General features: G+C 48.1%; 1 protein-coding gene across 1 annotated transcript in view; it reads left to right on the top strand.

Annotated features, from left to right (window-relative positions):
• The window catches only part of NRP2 (neuropilin 2), a 69,999-nt gene extending 48,584 nt beyond the window's left edge, over positions 1-21,415 (top strand). Inside the window, exons 13-17 of the mRNA XM_031554284.1 lie at positions 456-718; positions 2,008-2,104; positions 4,372-4,413; positions 17,689-17,757; positions 18,386-21,415. Of these exons, the coding sequence (XP_031410144.1) occupies positions 456-718; positions 2,008-2,104; positions 4,372-4,413; positions 17,689-17,757; positions 18,386-18,690 (776 nt within the window). The 3' untranslated portion in view covers positions 18,691-21,415. The remainder of the gene's footprint in view (positions 1-455; positions 719-2,007; positions 2,105-4,371; positions 4,414-17,688; positions 17,758-18,385) is intronic.
• Positions 21,416-25,812: the final 4,397 nt, after the last annotated feature.

The raw sequence follows: 25,812 nt of genomic DNA, 5'->3' as shown, positions 1-25,812 counted from the left end.
TTCTGCTATCAGTATTCAGCTAAAGCATCTCCAGAGATCACAAGTATCCCTAATCTCCCTGAGCACTGGCAAAAGGCATGGTACAGTTTTAAAAGTAATGTTAAAGAAAGCAAATCTCTTCTGTCTTTCGACTACCTTCAAGTTTGCAGCTACCCAGACATCATATTTGCTTACCTTGCTCGCTGGGACCAAGTCCCTCCTCTGGGCTGTGCTTTAGGACTGTTGTACTGCTTGGAGGAGAAACTAAGAGCCAGGCTTTCAATTTATCATGGCTGTCCTCAAAACGAAGTTGTCAGCAGTATCCTGACTGAGGACCTGCTGTGACTGCCAGGGGTGACTCTGCTCCCACAGCACCTTCCTGGCCATGCGGTGCCAAACCGCCCCAGCAGAAGGTGAGACACTTATTGCACGTGGAATGCAGGAAATACTATAATAGGGTTTTCCTCTCCAAACAGATGTCAAGACCTACCTGCAGCTGCAGAGCAGCGGGAGGAGGGAAAGCCAGCGCGCCAGGCTCATCAGCCCCACCATCTACCTGCCCCGCAGCGCCATCTGCATGGTGTTCCAGTACCAGGTGTGGGGCAGCAGTGGAGTGATGCTGCGGGTCTGGCGGGAGGCCAGCCAGGAGCACAAGGCACTGTGGGTCATCGCAGAGGACCAGGGCAAGGAGTGGAGGGAGGGCCGCATCATTCTGCCCAGCTATGACATGGAGTACCGGGTAAGATGTGGGGCGAGGTCTGCGTCCCCAGCAGAGCCCTAATGCTGTGGTGTGCAGCCAGGGCCCGTTCATCATTAGGGAATGTGGCTGAGAGGGGCTGTTTGCATTGTGTTTCTTGGGTTACTATAGTAACTAAACGACACTGTTTGTTATTCAGTGTGCCTGTCTTCTGCACAGACTTGGGCCTTTGTTCAGCCTGTTGCCTTTTATATTCCTCAAATCTTCCACTCTGTAAATATATATTTTTTTTAATTTGAATTTTTGCATTTCATTCTGTGCAGTTCCTCCTTCCTGATGAGGGTCCAACAGGCCAGGTTAACCAGAGGCAGCACTTGCTCTAGGGAGCAAGCCCCAGCCCTGTACCCATGAAGCAGGGATGAGAACAGGGCTCATGGCTTTGTAGGGAGGTCTCCTTGCACCCTGGAGAGAAGGGCAACCTGAAGCAGGGAGAGGAGATCTATGGCATACACAGCCCCAGGAAAGTGCTTGGACCCTCAGGACTAGGCAGGGAGAAGCAAAGCCAGACCTTTGCACTGGAGCTGTGTGGCTAGTTTGCATGTGTTGATCTGGGCTTTTTAATAAAATACTAGTAGGCACAATATGCTTATTGATAAGAATGATGGGCACCAGCTGACTACTTTGTGCATTAAACATGAATATACAGGCATTAGCTAAATAACAGCATCATTATGTAAATAATGCAAGTCTCTCCGCTCAGCAGTTCTTAGAACCTAACGACTCTATTTATTTTTGTAAATATATTTTGCCTGTGATTAAGTAGGAATAAATTGACCCTTCTGTGACATTTCAATACTTTCTATGCAGCATTGATGGGAACTGCACTTTGCAGCTGATATAGCCATGTGCATATTGTGTCCTTCCCTTCCTTTTTCTGATCATGGCCCGGTTGAGGGACTCTATTAACACTATAGCCCAGATTTGCTGCTGCTATAAGTCAGTGCTGTGCCACTCACACTGTTTGTGCAGAAGGGGAGGAGATGGCCTGCAGTGTTGAGCATTGATTCATTCCACGTGAGAAGCATTTAATTGAGCAAAATGCATGCTGAGCGATGCCAGGACAGGTAGTGGTCTCCCTGTGAGCCCTTCCCCGCAGAGCAGCTTTCCCTGAGCGAGGAGAGGCGGAGGGAGGAGGAGAAGCAGAGCTGCTCTCAGGTCTGCACAGGTGTGCAGGAAGGCCAGGAGCAGATTTCTTGCCATTGCCCTCAGGAGCGGGAGCCACTCACTGCATCCTAGCTTAACACTGATGTTTCTGTCCTGATTTCCCACAGATAGTGTTTGAGGGATTTATACGCAATGGCCACGCAGGAGAGCTTGCCCTGGATGACATCCGGCTGGGCAACGACATCCCACTGGAGTACTGCATGGGTACGTGCAGTAGCTGCTGGGGGGCTGGGGATGGCGTGGGCAGATGGGCTTGGAGAGCCTTAGCTCATGGGCGGCTGCTGCTTCTCTTCTGATGGCTCCTGGATCTCAGCTGGGATTCTCCTAACTTCCAGAGATGAGGGGGAATTGGTCCCTGGGGAGCAGGGATTTCTGACTGCGTTGGCGTGAAAGGCAGGAAGCACATGTCTCTGCTGTGCAGAGCTGAAAGAGCAGCTGAGGGTGACTGAGGACTATTCTATGTGATAAGAACATACACCACATCTAAAAGGAAAGCGCTGGACAAAAGAAACCAGCTGTCAGTCAATACTGCATGCTTAGAGGAGCTGATGAGTTCAAAAGGAGTCTTCTTTAATAAGAAATAAGATAGCAGAGGGATTTTACAGCAATGTTAGCAGAATAACAAAAGGAAGTCTTGTCCTAGAATTCGCCATTCCCTAAACCAGGCCAAAAGCCAGTTAGGGTCTCTCAATGTGAAAGACAGAAAGGACTTTTAAAAAAAAAGTGGAGAGAGAAAAGATGTATTTTAGCAGTTTGGTGGTGGAGCATTGCCCTGCCCTGTCTGACATACAACACTCCACTTTGCTCACCATCTAGGTTGGATGTGGATTTAGAGCCCTTCCAGGTGAGGATGGGAGCAGCTGTATTCCATCAGTAGGATTAATGTGAGAGCTGCCCACAGGAGCCAGGCCCTGCTCTTCTGTTTGCTCCAGGGTGGGCAGGTTTAACTGTTAACCACTTATAAACCCCACTGAGAGAGGCAGAGGCTCACTGGATCCTCACTGCTGAGGTGGTCTCAGGGAGCAAGACATAGGGTGAGCTGTGCCTGTGAAGGGCTGGGCATGTCACTTGCTGTGCTGGGCAGGTGGGTGTTGGTGAAGATGGTGCAGGGTCTGATATTGGTAATAGAACAGAGGAGCAGGGCTGCCCCAGAGATGCTCCTGGGAAACACGTCCAGCTGTTGCTTTGAACTCTGCTGGTCTCCTATCTGCCAAAAAGAGCTAATGCTCCATATGTCAAATTCCCTGTATTGAGGCTTGATAGTGGTGTTTTAATCCTTGCCTTCTATGGCATTAAAGAGAAGCAAGAGGGATGATTAACACAAATAGCATTTCGTATCTAACTTCTTTTGAGTGTGGCAGTTCACCTAATTCAGTGTTATTGTATCTCGGGCCTTGAACCTAAAGCTTAATATTTTGAAACAATGCATGAATAAATTATAAAGTTTCAAGCATTGCCAGACATAAAAATAACACCAAACTGCTACATAAAATTATTTCTCATGTTATAGGAAGTTGAATGGGAATCTTAAAACCTATCATTTCAGACCATTCCCGACAAAGGGCTTCCACTGCAAATTTTAGCATAACTCATGGGTCATTTCCAGTGCTGCCAAAATTATAATGCAGTGGTAGAAACACAGCACTGCTCACGCTTGGTCAGAGCTGTGAGAATTCTGGTTTTGGTTGTTTTTTTTTTTTTTTCAGATATAATCCTGGGAAGTAATCTGATTCCTTTTTAGCGTGAAAGAACTCTAATAAGTTACAATAATTTTTTCCTTTGACGAATGTGTCCTTCGCATTCTGAACTTGAGTGATGATTTCATAGCACTCAGCAGTGCCAGTCTGCTTGTGTGACTCACAGGCATAATGCAGAAGTAATCTAAAAATAATCAGAAGTCTATTACTTCTGCAAGAAAGTAATCAGTAATAAGCACTGATTATTGCTTTTCAGATCCAGTAATTTGTAATAGATTACTTCTTCAAAGTATCTTGAAAAAAAGAAGAAATCACTTGCCTTTGTTTATTGGCACTGGGAGATAGAAAGGAACATGGCACTGAGAAGCGATACAGTTCCCAAGTGAATAATGATGACAGAGTTGAGCCAGAAACCAAACTGTTAGTGGAAATTTTAGGGGGTTTCAGAGCTGCATCATTAGCCAGGTGGGGATTTGTCTTCCGATGACTCAGGCCAACCAGCTGGATCCACATGACCCCTCAGCCTAAAACATTTTTATCTGAAGTCTGTGCCGAAGTTGAGGCTTTCCGCCTCTGGTCAGTCCCTGACTGAGACATGGTTTTCTCCCTGTTGTGGTGGAGTTGGCTGGAACCCTGCACTACTCCCACCACATAGCATCTGTGGGGTACAGCAGCACCTGCTCCGTTTGAATGTTAGAATTAATGGATATGTAAACTGTGGCCTTCTGTGTAATTTTCTCCTCTCTAATTCTGAACTTTTCTTTTCCATTGCAGAACCCATCACAGCTTTCCCAGGTGAGAACTTCTACTTTCCAGGTAAAACTGCACTTCTCTTTCTGCTGGCATGGGCTTTTAAATTAAAGGAATGTTAAGTGCTTGCTTGAACAAACAGCAGATGTTCTGAGCAGTGAAATGGCAAGTGTGTGCTAAACCTCTGCTGGTGCCACAGCTGGGGATGGCGCCCTCTGATTCCTGCTGGCTGTCAGGGAGCAGGCACAGTGACAAGTCCTGCTGGCCCAGGGTTGAACAAGATCGGGAGACCTGCAATCAGGAAGCACCTGGCCTCCTGAAGAGCAGCAGAGCCACAAATGCGTAGGCTGAGGAGTAAAGAAAAGCTATCAATTGACTTAAACAAAAAAGTAGTAGCCACTTAGAAGCGAAATGAGGTGGCAGTGTCTTACATTATTGTGGGGGAAGGATGTTCTGTAGTTCATGGATGCTCTGACAGTGGCAGTGTTTAAGCTGCTGATGAAGGATGTTAGGGTTGAGTCTTCTTGGAAGGGAAAAGTAGTTTGGATATAAAAGTGCAAGAGTAAATTGCCATGAGGAGCTCTGAAGCTGACGATCAATAAAATGAAAACAAGGTAAAATGATGCATTTAATAGTTTAATATTAGCATGAAGGATAAAAACTGGCATTACTGTGATCCGACCTATGGAGTAAGATACAAGGTGGGAAATTCAGGAAAAATGCTTCACTGTTTGAACAGCCAATGGGGATGCTGTTTGTCTTGCTCTGAGTGGGAAAACTATCTGCTTTTGGGGGAAGATCAGTGTTCTTTGCTTGGGTTTCCAGATTTTGTTTTCCTGCATGCCTCTATAAGAAGGCACTCAGGAATTGCGTTGTAATGAAGAGCAAACATGGGCCTCCCCTTAATTTTGAAAGTTCTTTACCAGTTTGGTCAGCACACAGTTTGTTCTCAGTTGGCATTAATATCTTTATTCTCTCTGTCTCCTGCTCTGCTGATGGCCTGTTTAATACATCTGGACTCTGCCCTACAAGCACCTGCACTTGTCTAGGGAGTAAGGCTGCCTCAGGCAGATGCATGCACTGGGAGTTGTGGCAGTAATAGGAAAGCAGGGATCAAGACTGGACTGCACTAAAAGGGACGGCCAGCAGAGCTAGGGAGGTGATAGTCCCCTCTGCTCTGCCCACATGAGGCCCCACCTGCAGTATTGCATCCAGACCTGGTGCTCCCAGCACAGAAGAGACGTAGGACTCTTGGAGTGTATCCACAAAGGTGCTCAGAGGGCTGGAGCACCTCTCCAATGAAGAGAGATTAAGGCTTGTGTAGCTTGTGGAAGACTCTGATGAGACCTCTTATAAACAGAAGGGAGACCAAGTTTTTACATGGTCTGATAGTTATAGGACAAGGGTAAATAATTTTAAATAAAAAGAGGATAAATTTAGATTAGGTGTTAGGAGGAATTCTTTATTCTTTACTCAGAGGGCAGACCCGCCCCTGAGAGGGGTTTGGAACTGGATGATCGTTAAGGTCCCTTCCAACTCAAGCCATTCTGTGATTCATTCTATGTTTCTATGAAACTGAAGGCAAGGGGCAGCTTGCTTCGAGGGACATGAAGCAGGCAGTGGAGCACTGCTAGTGAGAGACACATGCAGGCAATAATGCCGTGTGTTACGCTGGTACATGTACACATACTGCAGTAAGTAGGGACTTGAGCTTGCATGTGGGTAGGCTGCCTATTTATCCTGCTACTTGTGGTGTTTCTGAAAAACAGCTGTAATATTCTCAGCTGACACCTAAAGCTTCATGACTGTTCCTCACTTGATCCCTCCCTCTGGGTTCTCCTGAGCCTGGCCTGGTAACTGTTACACAGACAGGATCCTCATCTTTTAGGGGTTGTAGTCTGTGTTATCCTTAATTTGAATCTCACAGTGAACCTATCCCAGGGTCCTGCCTGCACATGTTGTTTTTTTTTCTCTTCACCCCTGCTCCACTGTCTTCATTCTTCCATTTCCTTTTGTTTTGCCTATTGCTAGTTTCCCTGTGGATGTCCCAGCACTGTCTGCAACAGGGGCACAATTGCAGCAAAAAGTTGAAAAGGCTTCCCTGGCTATAGGGCAAGCGTAGGTGGGACAGAGGGATGGAAAGCCCAGTGAAAGACAAAAAGACGGGGAAAGATGAAGGAAAGGTGAAGACTGGAGAAGGCATGGTAGATACTGCAGTGAGGGGGAGACAAAATGCCCAACAGGAGAGGGTAAAAGGAGGGGAAGAAGTCCCTGGCTAGTGGAAGAAGGGAGCTTCAGAGGGAAGACTGAAAAGGAAGTATTGGGAAGCTCTGCAGCCCCCACTCCTGCAATTATGTGTTGGGCTGGAAAAGTCAAATGCCATTAAAAATAATAACAAATCCTTGCTCTCATGGCTCAGGAGCAAAGCTGAAAACACGCACCTTTCAGGCTCAAGGATCACAAAGCAAATAATAAGGGAGTTGTGTGGGAGGAATATCTTTCAGTTAGTGGGTCGGGATCATAGAAGACCAGTCAAGTGTGCTTAAACTGTGCTGCATTTGAGAGTTGATACATCTCACCCTTAAAGAAAAGGCATAACAAGTGGCTGGCAGCAAGGAGTTAGATAAATAGCAGGCTAAAAATAAAAGATATCTTCCAGAAAGCATGGAGACAGACTGTAGGGAGAATTTACCTGCGGACTGGTGGGTTTTCCCACACTGGGTATCCTGAAATCAAGGCAGGGATACTTTACTGGAGAAGTGGCAGGTAGCAACTAAGGGATTGAGGCCAACACCAGTTTTGTAGCATTCAGGTGAGATGAGTTTACATTTGCTTTCATCTGTGCTGACTATGAAAAGTCCAGCTGTATTGCCAGTCCACAGTGGTTTATGGCAGTGTTGCTAGAGAACACAACAGTGGCACGGCAGCAACAGCGAACAGATGGTCTCCTGGGAGGCTCTGTGGAGAGGATTTCCTCCTTGTTCCCCAGCATACATACTTCTGCTCTTGCTTGTTTGGGATTTTCATGCCTGTTGCACAGCTCTGAGGTTGCTGCCTTGCTGCCTGTCGGGCTCCCGTGGGGGGGGGGAGGCCCTGGCCAGGCTGAGGGGAGCACAGAGCACACCCTGTGATGTTCCCCTGGGTTTGCACTGCCCTGTATTTCAAGTCCTGCTTTAACCAGTGCACCCACTGACTTGACAGGAAGGGAGAGAGGCATTTATTTGCTAAGGCGAGAGCTCCAGTGAGTGGATGAGGAAGGGCTAGCACGTGTGTGGCGGAAGGCAAAGAGGAGTGGAAAAGTTATTAAGTTATGAAAATGGATTTTTTTTTTCCATCTCACTGAGCAGAGAACTTTTCCACGGTATAAAAGAAAACTTCCAGTGAGCAGCAGAGCCAGTAAAAGCAGATAACATCAGCTCTGTGCTGAGTGGACTGGCAGCTATATTTAGTGGCTGACACTGTAAAGAAGAACAATTGTTAATGTTGGGAATTGGCTACCTTCAGACTTGGAGACAAGGGAGTGTGACTCCTTAATGACTGTAGTTGCTAAATGAACTCTCCAGACGGCTGCTATGGCAGCAGGGCCATGTGGTACGGAAGCAGGGGCCGAGGCCAGATCTGGGCTACACCACCCCTCAGGCTCACTCCTTGCCTGCACAGGAGTCCATCAGGAATGGACAATGGCTGCCCTGGGCTGGAGCCTCCAGGGCACCCTTCCCACTGGCAGGATCATTGGGGCACATGACACGACCTCCCCATCCAGCTTGGGATGTGTATGGAGGATCAGGGGCACGGGCTGAGTACCACAGCATGAGCAGCCCTCATGCTCCCATCTGCTGCATATCAGCCATGTAAGTGGTACTGTAAGCACATCTCTCTCTAGAAGAAGGTACTGTATAAGCACAGGCTGACACCAAAAGTAAACATGGGCATCCTCTGTGCCGAGAGAAGGTCTGCAGTGCTCCCAGGGGCCAACTCGCCCCAGTGTTGTAGGGAATGGTGGTGAGATGCCAGTAGTGATGGCACTGAGATGTATGGACCCGTCGGGGCTGCATCTGTGTGGGAGGCAGTGGCAGACAGTCAATGGAACCCAGGCTGTGCCCCAGGACATTACACCTTTGTGCCATGTGTTGGGAGCAAGCTGAGGTTTAGGAGGAGACGGGGGGCTGCTGACCGGGTCCATCACCCTCATGCCAGCACAGTCTGGGTGTGAGGGATGGGGCGGCTTGGCTGAGACAGGGTGAGGGAGGAGAGCAGGCTGCTCCTGAGCCATCTGAATTGCTTGCCTGTATTGACAAATATGTGGGTGGTTCCCAACCTCCTGCTCTGTAAAAGCAGGATTTATCTTGTCCATGTGGTTTTTCTTTGTTTTACAGTTTTTTTTTTCTTAGGGATTTTTGGTTTTATTATGCATCTGGATGCAGTTTTCATTCTCATTTTCACTCCCTGTGCCCAGTTTTGGGGAGATGTGGAGGGGAGGGAGTAGCCAAGGAAGTACCATTTTGCCTCATCTCCTGTGCCAGCAGCAGCAGCAAAGCTGTCCATGTGCTGAGTGTGCAGCCAGTGGCTCTGGTGGAGGGCAATGCTGCAGGGGATGGTCATATGCCCCTGTGTTTTCCAGGCCAGATGCATCCTGTACTGTTTTTTCCCTGGGTGTCCTCTGGAGCCTGTTCTAGAAGCCTGTGCCCAGCAGCAGAGCAAGTCCCTTCCAGCTTCCCCAGGGACTCTGGCTGTTAGAAGCAGCAAGTGCATAGATGTGGTGCAGGCGTACACCTCCCCCAGACCCCTGCAGCTTGAAAGCAGAGCCAGGAGGGCTAAGCAGTGAGTGCAGGAGGGTCAGCACCACACTGCTCCCTGGCCATGGACATCAGCACCAACCCACACCTGCTCAGGACATGTGTGTTGCCATGGGCTGAGCCTGGGAGTCCCATGCCCTTGAGCCCTGAGGCAGCCATCGGATTGGCTTGCCTAAGCTGTCATGAGCATGGACTTCTAATGGGGATATCACAACCCGCACCGTGCACGAAGTCAGCATGCATCATCATACCCATACTTTTTCACTTTAATTATTAAATCTGTAAGACTGTGAACAGGGCACCTAGTGAGAGCAGGTTTGGGTACTGAGCACTTGCCGGAAGAGATCTTGCTCCCTGTCTTGGCTGTAAGAATGACAAATGTTTCTCCGTCTGATTTCTTTCCCAGTCTCCTGTGGTAACTTCCTTGGCCATCTGAGATTTTGCTCTTCCTCCAATTAGGTACATGATGAGTTTTGTCACTGTGTGACAACATCTGCCATACAGAGACAAAACCAGGCGGCTGATCTGGAGAAGGCCAAAAAGGGGAAAAAAATATTTGTTGATGCCAGAAATAATAGTAATAATAGCATACATATGGAATCTGCATTATGAGCCAGGCAGCCTGCTTAATTAAACGGAAAGAGAGAGGCATGTTAACATGCAGCTCAGCGAATGCAAGCAGCTCCTTGAAGGAGTGTGTCCCATACCTGGAGCTGCCCTGGGCCCCGGTGTCACTCGGCACTGTACTTTGCAAGCATGTGTGTTTGTTTGTGCGTCTGCATGCCTCCCATCTAGCAACCCTGTTCTGTGTCTCCTCCCCAGGGGCAACCCTTCTGCCAGGGACCGAGCCCACAGTGGACACGGTGTCAGTGCAGCCCATCCCAGCCTACTGGTATTACGTTATTGCCGCCGGAGGTGCTGTTGTGGTGCTGGTCTCCGTCGCGCTGGCTCTTGTGCTCCACTACCACCGGTTCCGCTATGCGGCCAAGAAGAGCGATCACTCCATCACCTACAAAACCTCCCACTATGCCAACGGGGCCCCTGTGGCCGTGGAGCCCACCCTAACCATAAAACTAGAGCAAGACCCCAGCTCACGCTGCTGAGAGCCGAACAGGAACGAGAGAGCAAACAAAACACAAAACAGACAGACAGAAAATAAGACTTCTGATACGTTGCCTCAGTTTTGCACTTTTTTCCTTACCTAACATACGTGTGAACTCTTAGACATCTCCAACCCCCTCCTCCCCTCTATCCCCAGCCCTCCTGAATCTTTTACAAACGTTAACTAATGCTGCATCTTGGATCACCAGAAGAGACACACCGCCCCTTCACTTCAGAAGTGAATGCTCCTTTCTATTCCTTGTCAAGGACTGCTGGGGTGTCGGGTGGGGTTTTTGGTTTGGTTTGGTTGGCCAGGGAGTGTTTTTTGTTGGTAGGCTTGTTTGGTTTGTTTCTTTTCTCTTCCCAGTGGGCAACCTGCAAGGGAACTTGATGGCGAGCCTGGAAGTGTGCGTGCAGTCTGTGTGTGTGAGTGTGCATGGCAGCACATGTGTGGCTGACTGACTGAATGTATATTTAGAAACAGCCTCTTTTTATTTTGCTTATTATTGCTTCTACTTGCACAGGGAATGCTTTTTGTGTTTGTTTGTTTTTTAATTTTATTTTATTTTATTCACCACCCCCCCTTCCCTCCTCCCTTTGGAAGGTCTGGGACACGTTTGTGGATAAACCCAGATCTGTTTACTTGGGGAAGAGAGCAGTGCTTTTTTGTTGCCTTATCTAGCTTTGGCTGGGTCTCCTGTTTGATAGCGTTAATGTCTTGGGTGCAAAAAAAGAACCAGGCTGGACAGTAGGAATGTCCACCTCAGATGGCTGGAAGAATCCAGAGAGGTTCATAGATGTCCAGACAGCAAGATCTCTCCATCTTATTCTTTCTACAGCCAACACAATAACACAGCCATTGTTGGAAAGCGGGGGAGACTCTTCCCCATCCACAAGTGAATCTTTTTAAAGTTGCCTTATATCAGAGAAGCTCATAATGAATGTTTGGTTTGTATCTGTTAAAGCCAGCCTTAGGGCAACACATAGACTTCAGCAAGTCTAAGGTGGATGCTAAATACTATAGTTTATTGAGAGTTGAAGGTTTATTTATTTTGTAAGTACCCTCACTCTGGGTGCTGCCAGTTTTGATTTTACACAGGGAAGGGGGAGAAGGCTCCTCCTTGTCTTTCTGCTGGACACATTGAAAGGACAAGTACAATTCCACTTTCTGGGTTTTGGGTTTGCTTTTTCCTTTGCTCAGTCCATAGCTGCTGAATCATAAAAACTGCCAGTTGACATTCTAGAATGTCGATTAGGTTTGTGTTTGCTATTGTTCGGCTTTTTAAAGCATCAGTAACATCTAGCAAGCAGAGCCCAGGGTGGCCTGAGGGGCCCGGCCATTGCTGCTGTGTTAACTCGGGCAGCCGGAGGGAGCCTCTGATTGCTGGATAGCCCAGCAAATTGTCGTGGAAATGCCTTATATAAATTACTAAACGACAACATGCAAAAGTGGTTTGGGTCGTTAACTCTAATCCATTTACAGGCAAAAAATGTACCTCCAGTGAGCAAGTTTCTCCCTCTTGTTTGCGTTCATTTGTTGTGAGTGACCAGATTCCCTCCACCCCCCTAAACTTGCCAGCACTCCCCACCCCTCCTTGCCCGTGAATATTACATAAAGCTGATGCAGGCATAGCTCCTTAATGTCCTGGCGTTCTGGGGCATCTTGTATGGAAACAACAGTGCTGTGTGCTTTGGCCCTACTGTGGCTGGGCACTGTGCATCTTGTCAATGGGGTCACACAGTTCACTTGACCCCTGGTGCCACCTCTGGGGTAGGCTTCAGCAGAAGCCCTCCGCTGGCTTCTGGAGCAAGGCAGCATGGGGCCTCTGGGGCCAGGTCCTTCCCCATAGGCCCTATCTCTCCAGGGCAGAGCAGCCGAGCAGCTTCTCCCTGTGGGCTTTAGCAAGCGTGCATCAGCATGTCAGAGAGGAGAATGTGGCACCCTGTCTTTAAAGCTCAAATCACCAAAGACAAACCAGGTCACTTCGAGGTTTTTACTCCCCATTCTCCCCGCTCCTAAGCCGTGACATCCCCAGCGTTGCCCAGTTGCCTGTGTGTGAAAAATATCTTGTGGAAATTTGAAACTCTTTGAAGATGTATTGTGTGGAATGTAATAAAATTATGATATTTTTATACAAAGATCTGTTTTTTTTCTTCCTTCTTCTTTCTCTGCTAACAAGAGCTGCTAGTGATACAGTGCTGCAGGTCACGTCTGTCTGTGCTGGGAGCTGAGCACAGCTCCCATTGCTGCAGTGTGCAGGCCCACAGCCTTGCATGCTGCCTCTGCTCTGAGGATCGGGCCATCAGCGTGGCCTGTAAATCCGTTATGTTGGTCACAGTCCTTGGTGGGAGCCTTGGACGGCCAGCCTCGCACTTAGTGTTGTTTGGGGATTTTGCTAGCGCTGCTTGGGTATTGGCTGTTCACTGTGATATGCTGTGTCTTGGTGGGCCCCAGAGACAGGAAGGGCATTGCAGGGTGCGGTGCCAAGTGCTGCTGGCCCACCAAGCCTTGCACTCAGCCGCTGACACCTTGAACAGCGGGCAGGCTGTTACCTAAAGTAACAGTGATTGCAATGTGTTGTTCTTCCACAAAATCCTTTTGGGCCTCCACGTGTCAGGCTGTGCAGGAGCGGGCTGGGTGCCCACCCTCCAGCACAGTGCTCAAGCTTTGCTGAGCATGGCTCCTTCCCATCTTATGCCTCTGCAGAGCAGGCAGCAGCATCACATTTCATGTGAAATCTGTTTGCTGCCAGTTTGAGAGGTTATTCTTTCCCTCCTGCATGTATTTTCCTTGTCTTGTACTCTACCCTGGCACTGAACTTAGCATTGTGGTGAAACTTCCTGGCTTTACTCAGAATTCAGGCCATCAGCAGAAAAATGATTCAGACGTGATCTCTCACTTTGGCTGTTCAAACAGAAGCAAGCTGAGGACCCGTGCAGGCTTTCTGGTTTTTTTTGGTCTTGAGGTTTTGTTTTTTTTTGGTTTTTTTTTTTTGCTCTAATTGTACAGCAAAGTCCATGCACTTGTAATTTGCATTTCATACACTTCAGTGACTGTCCAAGCAAAATTCAAAACAAATATGTACATGCAAAAAACAGGGAGAGAGAGAGTGGCTGCTGGCTTCCCAGCAAGGAGGGAAAAAATCTGTTAAGTAAACAGACAAAAAGGGAGGAATCGTTCAGGGTTTAATTATTCCTTCTGTACACTACAACCAGATTGACCGGGGAGCTGGGTGCTGCTCAGACTGCAGCACAGTGCAGGAAGAAAAGCAGCTAAAATTAGCCCACTTTGTTTAGAAAAATACATGCAAGTTAATAAGGCTGGGGTGCACTTTCCTCGGTAGGCAACTTCAGGCACACAGGGATCTGGGCTTAGCACCCTGAGCAGCCCCCAATCTGCAAGGTGAGGTGTGCTTTTTAGTGTGCGGGACTGACTGAAAGCTGCTTCCACAGCAAGAACGCAGCCCAGCTTCATGCCACCAGCTGTAAGTGGGTCTTTGCCTGCCCCACCATGCTTTGCTATCTCCTCTGAGCACGAGGTGCCTACAGGGCATCTCAATGCCCCAAGATGAGGTGCTGAGGATAAGGTCCAGCATTTCCCGCACTGCAGAGGGATGTAGGGCCAGCAGAGAGGTTTCTTGTTTGCTTTCTTTAATGCTGATCTCTAGCCAAAGCACTCTTTCAATTTGGAATTTGGCAGAGAGTTTTGTAAACTAAAAACATTCTGTGTTCCTGGAGGAGTGGGGTGAGAGAAACGAGGCAGATTTTCAGCTGGAGGTGGAGCGGCCAGGATCCAAAGAGCGGGTTTCGCCCAACAGACACACACTCCCGTTGCTGCCTGCACAGGCTGCAGCAGCACCGAGATACAGCTGTGTCAAGGCAAGGCCCTCGTGGCTGCTTTGCTGTGTCAAAGCAAAGTGACATGAGTTGGAACCACACCGTGGCTGCAGAAAGAAAAGGGCTGAAAGTGAGCAGAGAGAGAAGAGTGAGGCTGAGGCTCAAGACTCTGCCTGGGCTAGCAGCAGTGCTTTCTGGCCACATGGTGATAGGGAAAGCTCTCTCTGAGGATGCAGGAACCCTGCAGGAGGCAGCACTTGGTGCCTGGGGTTAAATCAAAAATCAGTCAAGAAGGAAAAAGCAAAAGAAGAGCTGGCACAGGGTTTGGGGATCATGCATGCAGTTTGTGTGTATCCCCAGTGTGCAGAGCTCCTTGGCCCTGCCTGACCCACACTGTTGCTGCCATGTTCAAGGGATGTGTGGTAAAGGACCTTAATCTCTGCAAACACTGATTCTCTCCTGCTCTCCTCACATGCAAGCGTATGGCAGCATGGTACTTAAGATGCTCCTTGTCTTTGATTAGAATCTCATCTTCCTTTTTCAGGTCCCATAAATTAGCCTTTTAGCTGATGGTGCTCTCAGATCCAACAGACAGCGTCCTTTTTTCTGCATCTGGCTGCTTGCAGCAATGTCACTAACATCAGCTTTTTAGCACAAAGGGCTGGGTGCTCAGCTCTGTTCAGCTCCTGCCTTTTGCTGAGGAGAAACCCCTTCTCTTGGCTACACACTGGTATCCTTCGCAATCTCACCTACCTTTCTCCAGTGTATTTTTTTCATTTTGTCTCTCTACATTTAAAAGCAAAGAAGATCATGCCTGGAAGTTGCCTTGTAGGAAGGATGCTCTCCCCAGCATGGGGCAATACATGCTTATCCCATTTTGCCCTGTATCTTGCTGGGCTTTCCTAGGGACTGCACTCCTGGGAGTCAGCTTTCATGGTCTGCTCCCCTTGTGACAATATGTCTGAGATTTGTCACAAAGGATCCTAATTAATGACAAATAGCAGGCTGTTTTCTGTGACAGAAAATCATCTCCAATAGGATCGGTGCTGCAACCACCGGCTCCAATTCCCAGACAGCCCCGCAGCCAGATCTGATTTTGTTAATGACTGCAGAAACCCCAGCACGGAAAAAGACCGTCCGAGTTGTTCCAGGGCCAATGTAAAGCCCTGCGTGACACAGCTGCCATCCAATAGCAGTATTGCAGCATGCGGAGCGTGTGACGAGGCTCTGCCACCAGCCTGAGGAGAAGGGAGGAACAGTGAGGGGGAAGATGTCTTTTAAGCAGAAATTGGAGTCATATTAGCAGAGGGAATTGAGAAAATTGCAGGGAGAGCAAATAGATTCAGAGCTGGCTTTTTTGTATAAGCATTCTCTTTTTTCAAGTTTTCCCAGTGCTCCTTTCTTTCAGGCTTGAAGAATCAGTGTTCTTTCGAAAGCGTTGATTAACTGATACCTTATTTTTTCTGGCCTTTCTCTCAACACTACCCTGGGAAATAAAAGAGCACCAAATTACTAACGCATTCTCAGACAAAATGTAGGGGAGCTAGAATACAGAGGGCAAAAGGCTTCCAACACTGCTCCCCTGTACGTGGCCCTCCTGGTGGCCACGGCCCCGCTTCCACCTCTGTTCATTCACATAACCTGCAGTCCCATGGGTTGTGTGGGTGACAGCGGGACAGCAGAACGTCACAGCTTGTCCTCCGGCTGAGGACCAAAGAGCAGACGGCTTTGTGTGTGTTCTGCTTTGCAAGTTATTTTCCACATGTTCGGCTCTAAATGTTTGCAAGAGGCCCTCAGGCAGTTCTCCCAGCCCTGAGATGTTGCCATCTGGGGCTGTCAGCTCTGGAAGTGCTGAGAAACCATGTGAACTCCCTGCTAAAGCAAAGACATACAGAATGTCTTGTACACCTATGTTTCCTCAAGTAGCTACCTGCAGCCTAGGGTTGCCTTAATTCCCTGACTCACATGATGTACAGCTCAACATCGGGCAGGGGCAGTTCTGGTGTGTGTGTTCCTGTTGCCAGGTTATCTGGAAAATTCAAAGAAATTCTTTAATTCTTTGAGTGAGGTGGGCACAAGACAACTCTGCAAGTATGGAAGCTCCCACCACATGGGGTTTCTGCTGTCAGTCTCCAGTGGGGAGCCCTTCACATGCCCTGGGTGCTGCTGCTTGCCACGGCTTCTAGAGTTGTACCAACACAAGTTAAGGTATCAGACTTCCCGGGCAGGGAACTCTTGGGACAAGGGTTAACCTTGTATGTGGCTCAGTGGGTGTGGTGCGTTTTCCCCTCCAGCATGAGATGCTGTCAAGTTGAATTGGAAACAGGATGACCACCAAGGTTCCTGACAGCAAGGGGGATTTGGGCAGCACAGCTCTTAGCAGAGCTGCCCTGCTCTCGGTGAACCTTGCAATATTGCTAGCAGGAGCTGCCCCACAGCATACTCTGTGATAGCAAAAAATGGAGTTGATGATTCAGGAGGCTTTTTCCAGTCCTTAACCTCAGTGCAATATGTGCAAATAATATTGTACATGGTTTCAAATAATTTCATCACACACTGAGCTTTTAGGGACAAGTTATAGTCTTTGGTCTTGGTTGTTTTTAAATAACCTCATAAAATTGTTCTTACTGTTTCTGTGCAAAACATAAAATATCCTTGGTTTTCAACCACAACTATTTCAAGGATGTGAATCCTACTGCTTTCTAGCAGTCCCTGATTTTTAGCATTCCTGATCTGCTGAAGGTCTTGTCTCAGCTGAGCACCCTGAGTTATGGCCAGCATTGAGAAATCTAAGCAGATCAAAATGAAGAGGTATTTTCTTTTGGAAAACTGAAAATGAAATGCTGTTACTAGCATAGAGAGGCATGCTAAGGAGAGTACGCACGCACATACAAAGAAAACAAAAAACAGCCACCCTTCTGCTGAGATTACATCCTGGGCATTTGGTTACTAATGCTTAATCCGTGCTGAACAATAGAAAGAAATGGCATCACTAAAAGGAATTTGGATCAGAGAGATGTTAATATAAATGCCTAGATACGGGCACCCATTTGCCACACTCCCATTTCAACGAGCTTTTGCATTAAAACATATTATGGTGATATATGACTTCCTCAAATTATTATGAATTTATCTGAAACCCAGAGAGAAACTGGCTCATTGTAGCTCTGAGTCCTGTAAGATGTATGGGGAAAGATGAAAAGTAGAGTGGGCTAAATGGGTCTAACATTAGTGGCAAGTAATGATAGGCAGTATGATCCTATTCAGAGTTATAAGGATAATACTCTTGAGCATGTTAAGAGTGAATTATAGCCATTATGTAGACACCAATGACAATATTTTAGCGCTATTCACATTATCTGGCTTCTTTGCTTTTCATTCTTTTTTCTTAAAAGCTGGTCATCTGGTGGTCGTGAAATGTGATGTAGTGTGAAGATCGTGTTCTCTTGAGTGCGTGTGTGTTTGTTGACTTTGTCCAACAGAGAAAGAGGAAGAACCTTGCAGTAGTTAAGCTATTGTTTTCTTCACTCATATAGTCCAGTGTCTGGTGGCAGTGCCTCCAAAACGCCTCTTTAAACAAACAGTGCTTCCCATTTTGTTGTTCCAGTGAACTTCCCAAGAATGAAGGATGATTTCCTGATCCCTGAGCAAGACTTTGAAGACAGCGATGATACTGGTTGGTATCAAGATGCCACATGGACAGTTTATCTGGGGGAGCTTGTCTTTCAGTATCAGCTGCTTACAATTGTCCACAAACCTCATCTTTAATGAGGTTTAGGAGCTTGAGAACTGTCATGGTTTTGTGTATACACTGTATACACTGAAGTGGTGGCTTAGTGTCTGGACAAAGACATTAGTTTTCTTTTCTTGTTTTCCTTTTTCAGTAGCAAGCAACCTTGCAAAGTCAATATATTGTATTTGTGTTAGGACAAGTGGAACTGATCTTTCAAGCATTAATTGCTGCTTGTGTGGCATTTTGACTTGTAAATGGAGAAAATTAAGTCTGGGATCTGTGACAGGCTGTTGCCATAATTCTGAACTCAGTGGCGCTTGAAGGGCCAGAGTTTCGGTGGGTGTAAAATGCTAGCATGACATTAACATAGCCACAGGTGTAGAAGGGAATTGGGGCGCTTAGCTTTCTTGGTAATTAGATGCTTCACAGTAGTTCTGGACCTAGGTAAGAGAAACCTGCCTGAGATATATTCATAGGGAGGTCCTGTGAGGCCATAACAACTCCAAGTGAGAAATGCTTCAAGATGGAAAAAAGAGTGATCGCTGGATAATAAGTACCCATTCCACTGCAGATTACTTTGGATCGGATAAGAACGACACCCTGTTCTCTACTAACTCTCCAGGAAACTCGAAGCTGGACAAAGAAAAAAGCTGGCTCTACAGCCTGGATCCCATCCTGGTGACCATCATAGCGATGAGCTCCCTCGGCGTCCTTCTCGGAGCCATCTGTGCTGGTCTTCTGCTCTACTGCACGTGCTCGTACGCGGGGCTGTCCTCACGGAGCTCCACCACGCTGGAGAACTACAATTTTGAGCTGTACGACGGCATCAAGCACAAGGTCAAGATGAACCACCAGAAGTGCTGCTCGGAGGCCTGATGGGTGCCCTGTGGGACCACCCTTGGCATTGTGCCTGATGAGGTGGGCTGGCGGGGGGGTTACTTTATTTGCTGTTTTCTATGGGAACTGAATGCCATAACGGGAACCGAGCGGCATGGGAGGAGTGAGGGGGGGGTGCTGCTCCCACTGCCAGCTCCTGCTGGAGGCTCCACGGGAACCGAGCGGGCAGCCCAGTGAACCAGACTGTGCTGGGTGAGGGGCATTAAGACCCTTGTTTGTTGGTTCATCTTCATTTTCTGCTGATGTGACGTGGCAAGGGAGGCTGGTTTACCTTTTGGATGTGAGAAACTAATTGTCAGTTGTTATTTTCCACTTCCTTTCTCTCATGAGTTGCTGAGAAAGCTGAGGGCTTTCTTCAGCCCTGTCTTTAGGAATGATGCACGCACACAGTGACCCTATCCATTTTAGACCCTGTCCAGTTGTTATTTTGGCTGTAGGGATTTGTGCACTTCTTACAAAACCCAGGAAGCTGCAGTTTCCAGTCCTGCATGTGGAAGCCTGTTGTTACCTTTCGCTTTCCTTGTCCTGGCAGGGGGGAAGAGATGGGATGCTGGGCTTGGTGTTGCTGGTAACAACAGCGCTTTCTAAGTCATTAAGAAATAAAATAGAAAGGAACCCTATGTGTAGAAGCACCTCTTTGAGAGAAGCTGAAGAGCCTTAAAGTGATTTGTGAATAAGAGCCATTTATTAAATCCAAATCTTGGATTGAAACAGCTGAGGCCTTCATCAGGAAGGCCTTTCTTTGAATTTCCCACCCCTCTTGATCCTGCCCTTTTTCCTTCCCCTCCCACCCCCTTTTTTTTTCTTTTCCTTTTTGCTGTAATGAGAAAATTGCAGCAACAAAAGACAGAGTCTGCCAGTTCCCTGCACTTGGGCATTTGGAAGCCCCTTGGCCAGGGCCTGGATGCAAGGCATGGTGCTGAAAGCTCCCAGCCAAGCCCAGGAGGGAGGACAAAGTGTGATGTAGGCCAGAGCTGTACCTGCTGCCCCAGAGAGCCTGGCTGCGTGCCCTCTGTTCCCCAGGGCTGCAGGGCATGAGCTGGCACTGCCAGCACGTAGGGACCAAATTGCTGCCATCTTCTCATCCCCTTCAGAGCAGAGTGGCACCACTCCTGGTCAGTAGCAAAAACTCGAAGTTTTATTTCTGAGCTGTGTTTTGTCTTAGTTTAAACAAGTGCCTTAGAAGAAGTGTTTTTCCTCCATCTGATGATCAGTGCTGTATCAAACAAGTGAGGTCTTCATCCTTCCCCACAAAACACTGTTCTGCACGGCTCGCCACTGGGCACAGCCTGGTTGAAGGAGTCCAGTCCTTCTGCTTTAAAGTGGTCTGGCTGCATTGTCACCTCCCACCACACTGCGCCCTGGGAGAGGTGTGCTAGGAAAACAAGCTAAGGGAGCAAGAAGGTTCAGATGCTGGGCCCCAGACCAATGCCTTCAGTCCCAGTTTAGTACAGATAGATTGCCTGTGTTAGCTTGCACAAGCATAAGGGAAGAATTTCTCCACATGCTGGGTTTGTTTGTTCAGGAGTTCTTTGGAAATGTCCTGGTTTTACGTTTTGCCTGGTACAATGTTTTGGGCTGGGGATGGATTTTCTCGCATTACCACAAAGCGCTGTAGGTGCAATGTGCTGTGAAGCTCAGCTTGCACAGCCCCTGCATGCACATCCTACAGCAGGCCAGGTGTTCAGGGAGACGAGCAGCATCTGGAGTGGAGAGGAACAGGGACAGTGCCACAGCTGCTCCTCACTGCAGTGGGAATAGGAACATTTGTCTCCTGTTTCATGAAAAGCTCTGTCAGACAACTAGTTTTTAGGGGAAAAAAAAAAAAGAAGAAAGACTTGCCCACTGCTAGAAGTATGCGCATGTTTCTGGTGCAGCAGATGCTACAGCTGTATCAGCCAGACATCCACGTTTCATACACGCACACACAGACACATGCAGCCCTTCATTTTTTTAATTCATGCTGTGTGCCCGACGGGAACAGCAGAATCTGTCTCAGATTCTCCTCTCAAGTCACCTTATTTCTTCTGGCTTTCTTCATGTACAAGTTCCTCAAAGGTGTTGCTTTGCTATACAGAAAGGACATGGGCAGTAGGAGGAAATGTACCAGACCATTTCAAAGCTGGACTGCTGCTGCTTGATGGTTTTGTCCCCTTTGAATCACAGGACAGGGGAAGGATGAATGGAAAAGGACCATACAGTAGAAAAGTCAACTTAGGCAAACAATAGGTGAAAATATATAATTAAAAAGATATCGTTATGGTGTCTAGTAGGCGTACAGAGAGAGTTCGTATATACATATATTCAGAAATAGTGTGTTTGCACACGCACGTGGATTCTCTGTATGTATTGTGTATGTGACTTATTCCGTGGGACTCGTGTTGCTGTGTCTCTTACCTGGGGCAGGAGAGCACTGCTGGTCCTGGCACTGCCTTGGCCCCACTGGCCCTGGCAGGCTGTGATGGGACTACATGTGTGTGCTTGCAGGGCAGGAGCAGGCTGATAATGCTGCAAAGCCGATACCTCACTTACCTCTGCTGGGTGCTTTACTGTTCTTCTACAGAAAACTGTGTTTGATTGTAACTTCAACAGGGAAAAAATAAGAAGGTCGTCAGTGCATTCAACTCATTGCATCCTCCTCTGCAAATATATTTTGATTTGCTGATCACAATTCCCTTTGTGAAATTCAGAAAAGGGAAAAAAAGAAATTAGTGTTAATGCCTTTGCTGAAGTGGGCCATGGCCTCCACACCTTTCCGAAGGCGAGGACGTGTTGCTAGCAGGCGGGCTGTAGTACCGAGTGATTTCATTTCATGGGAAGGTGCCGGGGCTGAGCATGGGAATTAAACCATTAAGAAATTGTATGCAGGAATGGAACTTCTCCAAGGTTTGCAGTTCAAGGTATTTGACTGTTCACTGGCTGAGCCAGGACTATGGACTTAAAGAGCTTTTACTGTGATTCTTCGGTGTAAAAAAAATAAAAAAAAAAAAGAAAAGAAAAAAAAGAAAAAAAATCAAACGGTGTTTATATGATTTGTATAAAAAACCTTTTAAAATTACTATTTAATAAACATTATGGTAGAGATTATGTTTCAGTGGCTTTTTTGTTTATGGAAGAACAATGAGAAGAAAGCTGAACTGAGAGGTCTTTGACCAGTCAGAACACCTCTGGGACACAGCAGCAAGGCTGGAGGTATATGGCTCCAGGTGGCCTGTCATCTGCAGTGACATAGGAGTACCAGGGCTATTGCAGACTGTACACATTTGCCTTCTCCCTCTCCAACATAGCCTCTCCTCCCTGGCATGGAGGCTGCTCTTTCTGTCAGATTCCATGTAGGTTGTGGCATGGGCTGCACGCTGAGCTGGGGCAGCACAGAGCAGGCAAGGCAGCTGATCCATCCCTGCCTCCTCCCTGCAGCCTCAGGGGCCTTCCAGCTCGTGCACCTCACAGAGGCTGGTGTTGGAGGCCACAGGCCGGCTGGAGGAGCTGTGGGACAGGACCTGCATCATGATGTACGTATCTTATCTACCAGCACTGGTAGATGGGAACCAATCCGTCAAGCCCCAGGGACCTCCAGAACAAGTGAAATCTTGCTGCCATCACCTCTCCCCCTCCAGAAGCATGCTCGTTAAAGAGGCTCTTTAAGCAATGAAGGGCAGCTGGCAGCTGAGATGAAGATGGCCATATAGGTGCAGCCTTGACAGCTCTTCCCTCACCTAGAATAAAGCACCAATGTTACAATCATTACCTGGGGGGTGGCTGTCAGGGAGCGGGATGCAGCTGGCAGATAAGTGACTCAATCATGTCACACCTGTCCTGTAAATCACTTTGGCTGGAGATGTGCCTCCTCTAGCACAAGGAGCAGAGCAGCAGGTAACAGCTGGGCAGTACAGCAGGCGCACGCCAGCAGGACAGGAGCCAGGCAGCAGGACTGCAGTATCCACCGAGCTACCCAGCACAGGCCACAGCAAGAGCGGATGGGGTGGGGGTGAGGCACCAAGGGACATTTCCACTGTGCTGCAGCTCCAGCTCAGGCCAGGGCCTGGGAGTGGCATAGGAGCAATCAGCAGCACAGCAGGCTGAGAACAGCAGTGTCACCATCCTCAACCTGCTCGGAGGGGTTCAGGCACTCCTGCACATCCTCCAGCTTCTCTGACTGCAATCTTATGCACAACCTCCTCACGGCTCTCCCCCTTCTCCTTCTAGCTATCTCTTTGCCTTTTGTTTTAATGGAAAGTCTTCTCAAATAATGACTTGTTCTCTGGACAGCTGGGGGCTTGGCAGTGAGGGGGAGCCATGGGGCTGCACTAATGAGTAGATGCGTAATTAATTAATTGGTGGCAGGTGCAAGCAACAAAGCTGTGAAAGGTCTGGAGCACAAGTCTTACGAGGAGTGGCTGAGGGAACTGGAATTGTTCAATCCGGAGGAGGCTAAGGGAGAAATTATTGCCATCTACAGTTCTCCAAAAGGAGGTCGTGGCAAGGTGGGGATTGGCCTCTGCTCCTGGATAACTAGAGACGAGTCTAGAAGAAATGGCCTCAAGTCGTGCCAGAGGAGTTCAGGTTGATTATTAGAAAGAATTTATTCTCCAAAAAAGTGGCCAGACACTGGAACAGACTGCCCAGGGGGATGGTGGAGTCACCATCCCTGGAGGTGTTCAAGAACTGTGGAGACGTTGTACTAAGGGACATGGATAAGTAGGCAATATTGGTGATAGGCAGACAGCTGGAATAGACGATCTTGGAGGTCTTTTCCAATCTTGGTGATTCCATGAATCTAAGCAGAGCATCTCTTACCTCTCCCTCTGAAGAGTTCTCCTGCTGCCCTGAACCTGTCAGGTGCTGACAGGACCTCCGCCTTCCTGAGCACCCAGGACTGGGGCTGGATCTCCCACACACAACCTACAGCCACTAGCCCTTGTGTGGGCTCCCAAAATAGCACTGTCCCCCTCCAGCAGCTCCCTAGGCAGCAGGCCTAGCACCACAGCCTGTACCTGCCTCATCAGCAGCCCTGCCCCTAGCAGGCTGAGGAGGCAGTGGTGGCACTCTGTGCTGTTTGCTGGTTGCAGTCCAGCAGTGTTCACTGACTGCCAGCACCCATCACACACAGCAATGCGTTTAAGGCAGAAAGCTCGCCATGACTAAAGCAGTTTAATAGGAAAATAACTAATCCTTAATGTGTTGAGAGAGAATGACTCCTCTCTATGCTCCCGCATCGTAACTCAGCTGCACCACTCATATCTGAGATTGAAAGTACTGGATTAACTGTTCAGCCCGAGAGCCAAAAACCAAGGGAAGAAATATTGCCCTGCTGCCTTGTGTTGCTGTGGGGGGTGGAGGACAGCAAACCAAAAGAAATGCCTCTGCCAACTCTCTCCACCATGCCCTGCAGTGGTGGGCCCCTGGCAGGAGTGCAGAGAGGCAGCTGCTGCACCCCAGATCTTCAGGAAGCCATGCAGGATCCTTGCAGGGCCATGGAGTTACTAATCCCACACAGCCATCCCCGTCAGTGGAGAGGTTTTGCTAACTTGGGGCAAGGAAAGTTTCTGGGAGCCAAAAGCCTCTCTGCCTTGGAGAGAAATCAGGGTGATTTAAGCAGTCCCCAGCTGACACATCAGAGGGAGAGCCATAAGCCATGGCTGCATTTATTACAGAAGGAAGTTGGGATCTGCAAAGCCAACCTCTTTGAGCGCTCCGCGATAGCGTTTTAATAAAAAGCACAACAAGTCTGCAACAAATCACAGCTTTGAAGAAAAAAAATGTCAATTCCCGTCAAGTTTTAAGAAGAATGTCTGAGCTTGTGGAGAAGTGAATTCCTGCAACACTTTCCTCGCACTTTGCATGGCACAAATCCGCAGCACAGCCAGGCATGAGGCAAAGCCAGCCGGGGGGGCACAGCCAAAACCGCCTCGGTAAGGCCTGCAGGGGGATTGAGGCTTAAAGGAAATGAAATTTATGGCCCGAGCATTAAAATATTAAAAGACCTTAAGAACAGCCATGAATCTGATTTGGGGGGAAAAGGCAAGTCTGTCATCAGGCAGAGACAAACGGCTGCAGGCCTTGACAACTCACATAAATCTGGCAAAGGAGAAGAAATAAAGCCCAATCAGTCTCAAGGAGGAAAAAAAAAAAAGGTGATGAAAAGATTTTAGGGCATAAAAAGTGAGAAGCAGAGGGGAAGCTAAAGAAGATAAGGACTTGAAAGCAGAGAAGCGATTACAAAAATAGCAGCAGCAGTATGGCTGGAGGTAGAGGAGGGAAATGATTAAAAATCACCAGAAGTGCACAGGTCGCATGGGTATTTTTGATGATCTCCCCCAAGAGAGTGTGTTTGTCATGTGCAGCACAGACCGGGCGGGCCTGAAAGAACAAGTGGATGGATGAACAGATGGACAGATGGATGAATGGACAGATGGATGGACGAACAGATAGCTTGTCAGAGCATAATGGCCTCAAGTTGTACCAGGGAAGATTCAGGTTGGATATTAGGAAACATTTCTTCTCAGAAAGAGTTGTGAGACATTGGAATGGGCTGCCCAGGAGGTGGTAGAGTCTCCATCCCTGGAGGTATTCAAGAACCACGGAGACGTGGCACTGCGGGCCATGGTTAGTGGACATGGTGGTTGGGCTGGACTGGCTGATCTTAGAGGCCTTTTTCCAACCTTAATGATTTTATGATTCTATAGATGGGGCAAATCCAACATGGCTTCCCCAGACCCCAGCAGGGAGTGGCCAGGCAGGACAAAGGTGACACAGCTCTGAGCAGGGAGCTGGAAAGGAGTACACTAAGGGTCCGTGCGAGGAAACACTGCCTGCGAGAAAGCCCTCTGAATGCTAAACAAAAACCAACCTCCAGCTACATTTTGGAGGAAAACAAGAAGCATCTGGTTCCCTTCGCTGGTTTACACAGTGAGAGAAAAGTTGGCAGTACATTTGATTGCCATAAAAGAGAGCTATGCAGAAAAAGCCACATTAGAGTAACATTGCCCAAAACAAAGTTAAATGTCTGCCTTGTTTTGGATGTGCTCACAGTGGAAACGTGAGCAAAGGTCAGCCCAAATTAACAAGAGATTCTAATGACTGGCCCAGGCTAAACATCAG

The sequence above is a fragment of the Meleagris gallopavo genome, chromosome 7 (genome assembly GCF_000146605.3).
Source record: "Meleagris gallopavo isolate NT-WF06-2002-E0010 breed Aviagen turkey brand Nicholas breeding stock chromosome 7, Turkey_5.1, whole genome shotgun sequence".
In the NCBI taxonomy this organism is placed as follows: Eukaryota; Metazoa; Chordata; class Aves; order Galliformes; family Phasianidae; genus Meleagris; species Meleagris gallopavo.
The sequence above is the reverse complement of the archived record's forward strand: the minus strand, read 5'-3'. Positions and strand labels throughout refer to the sequence as shown.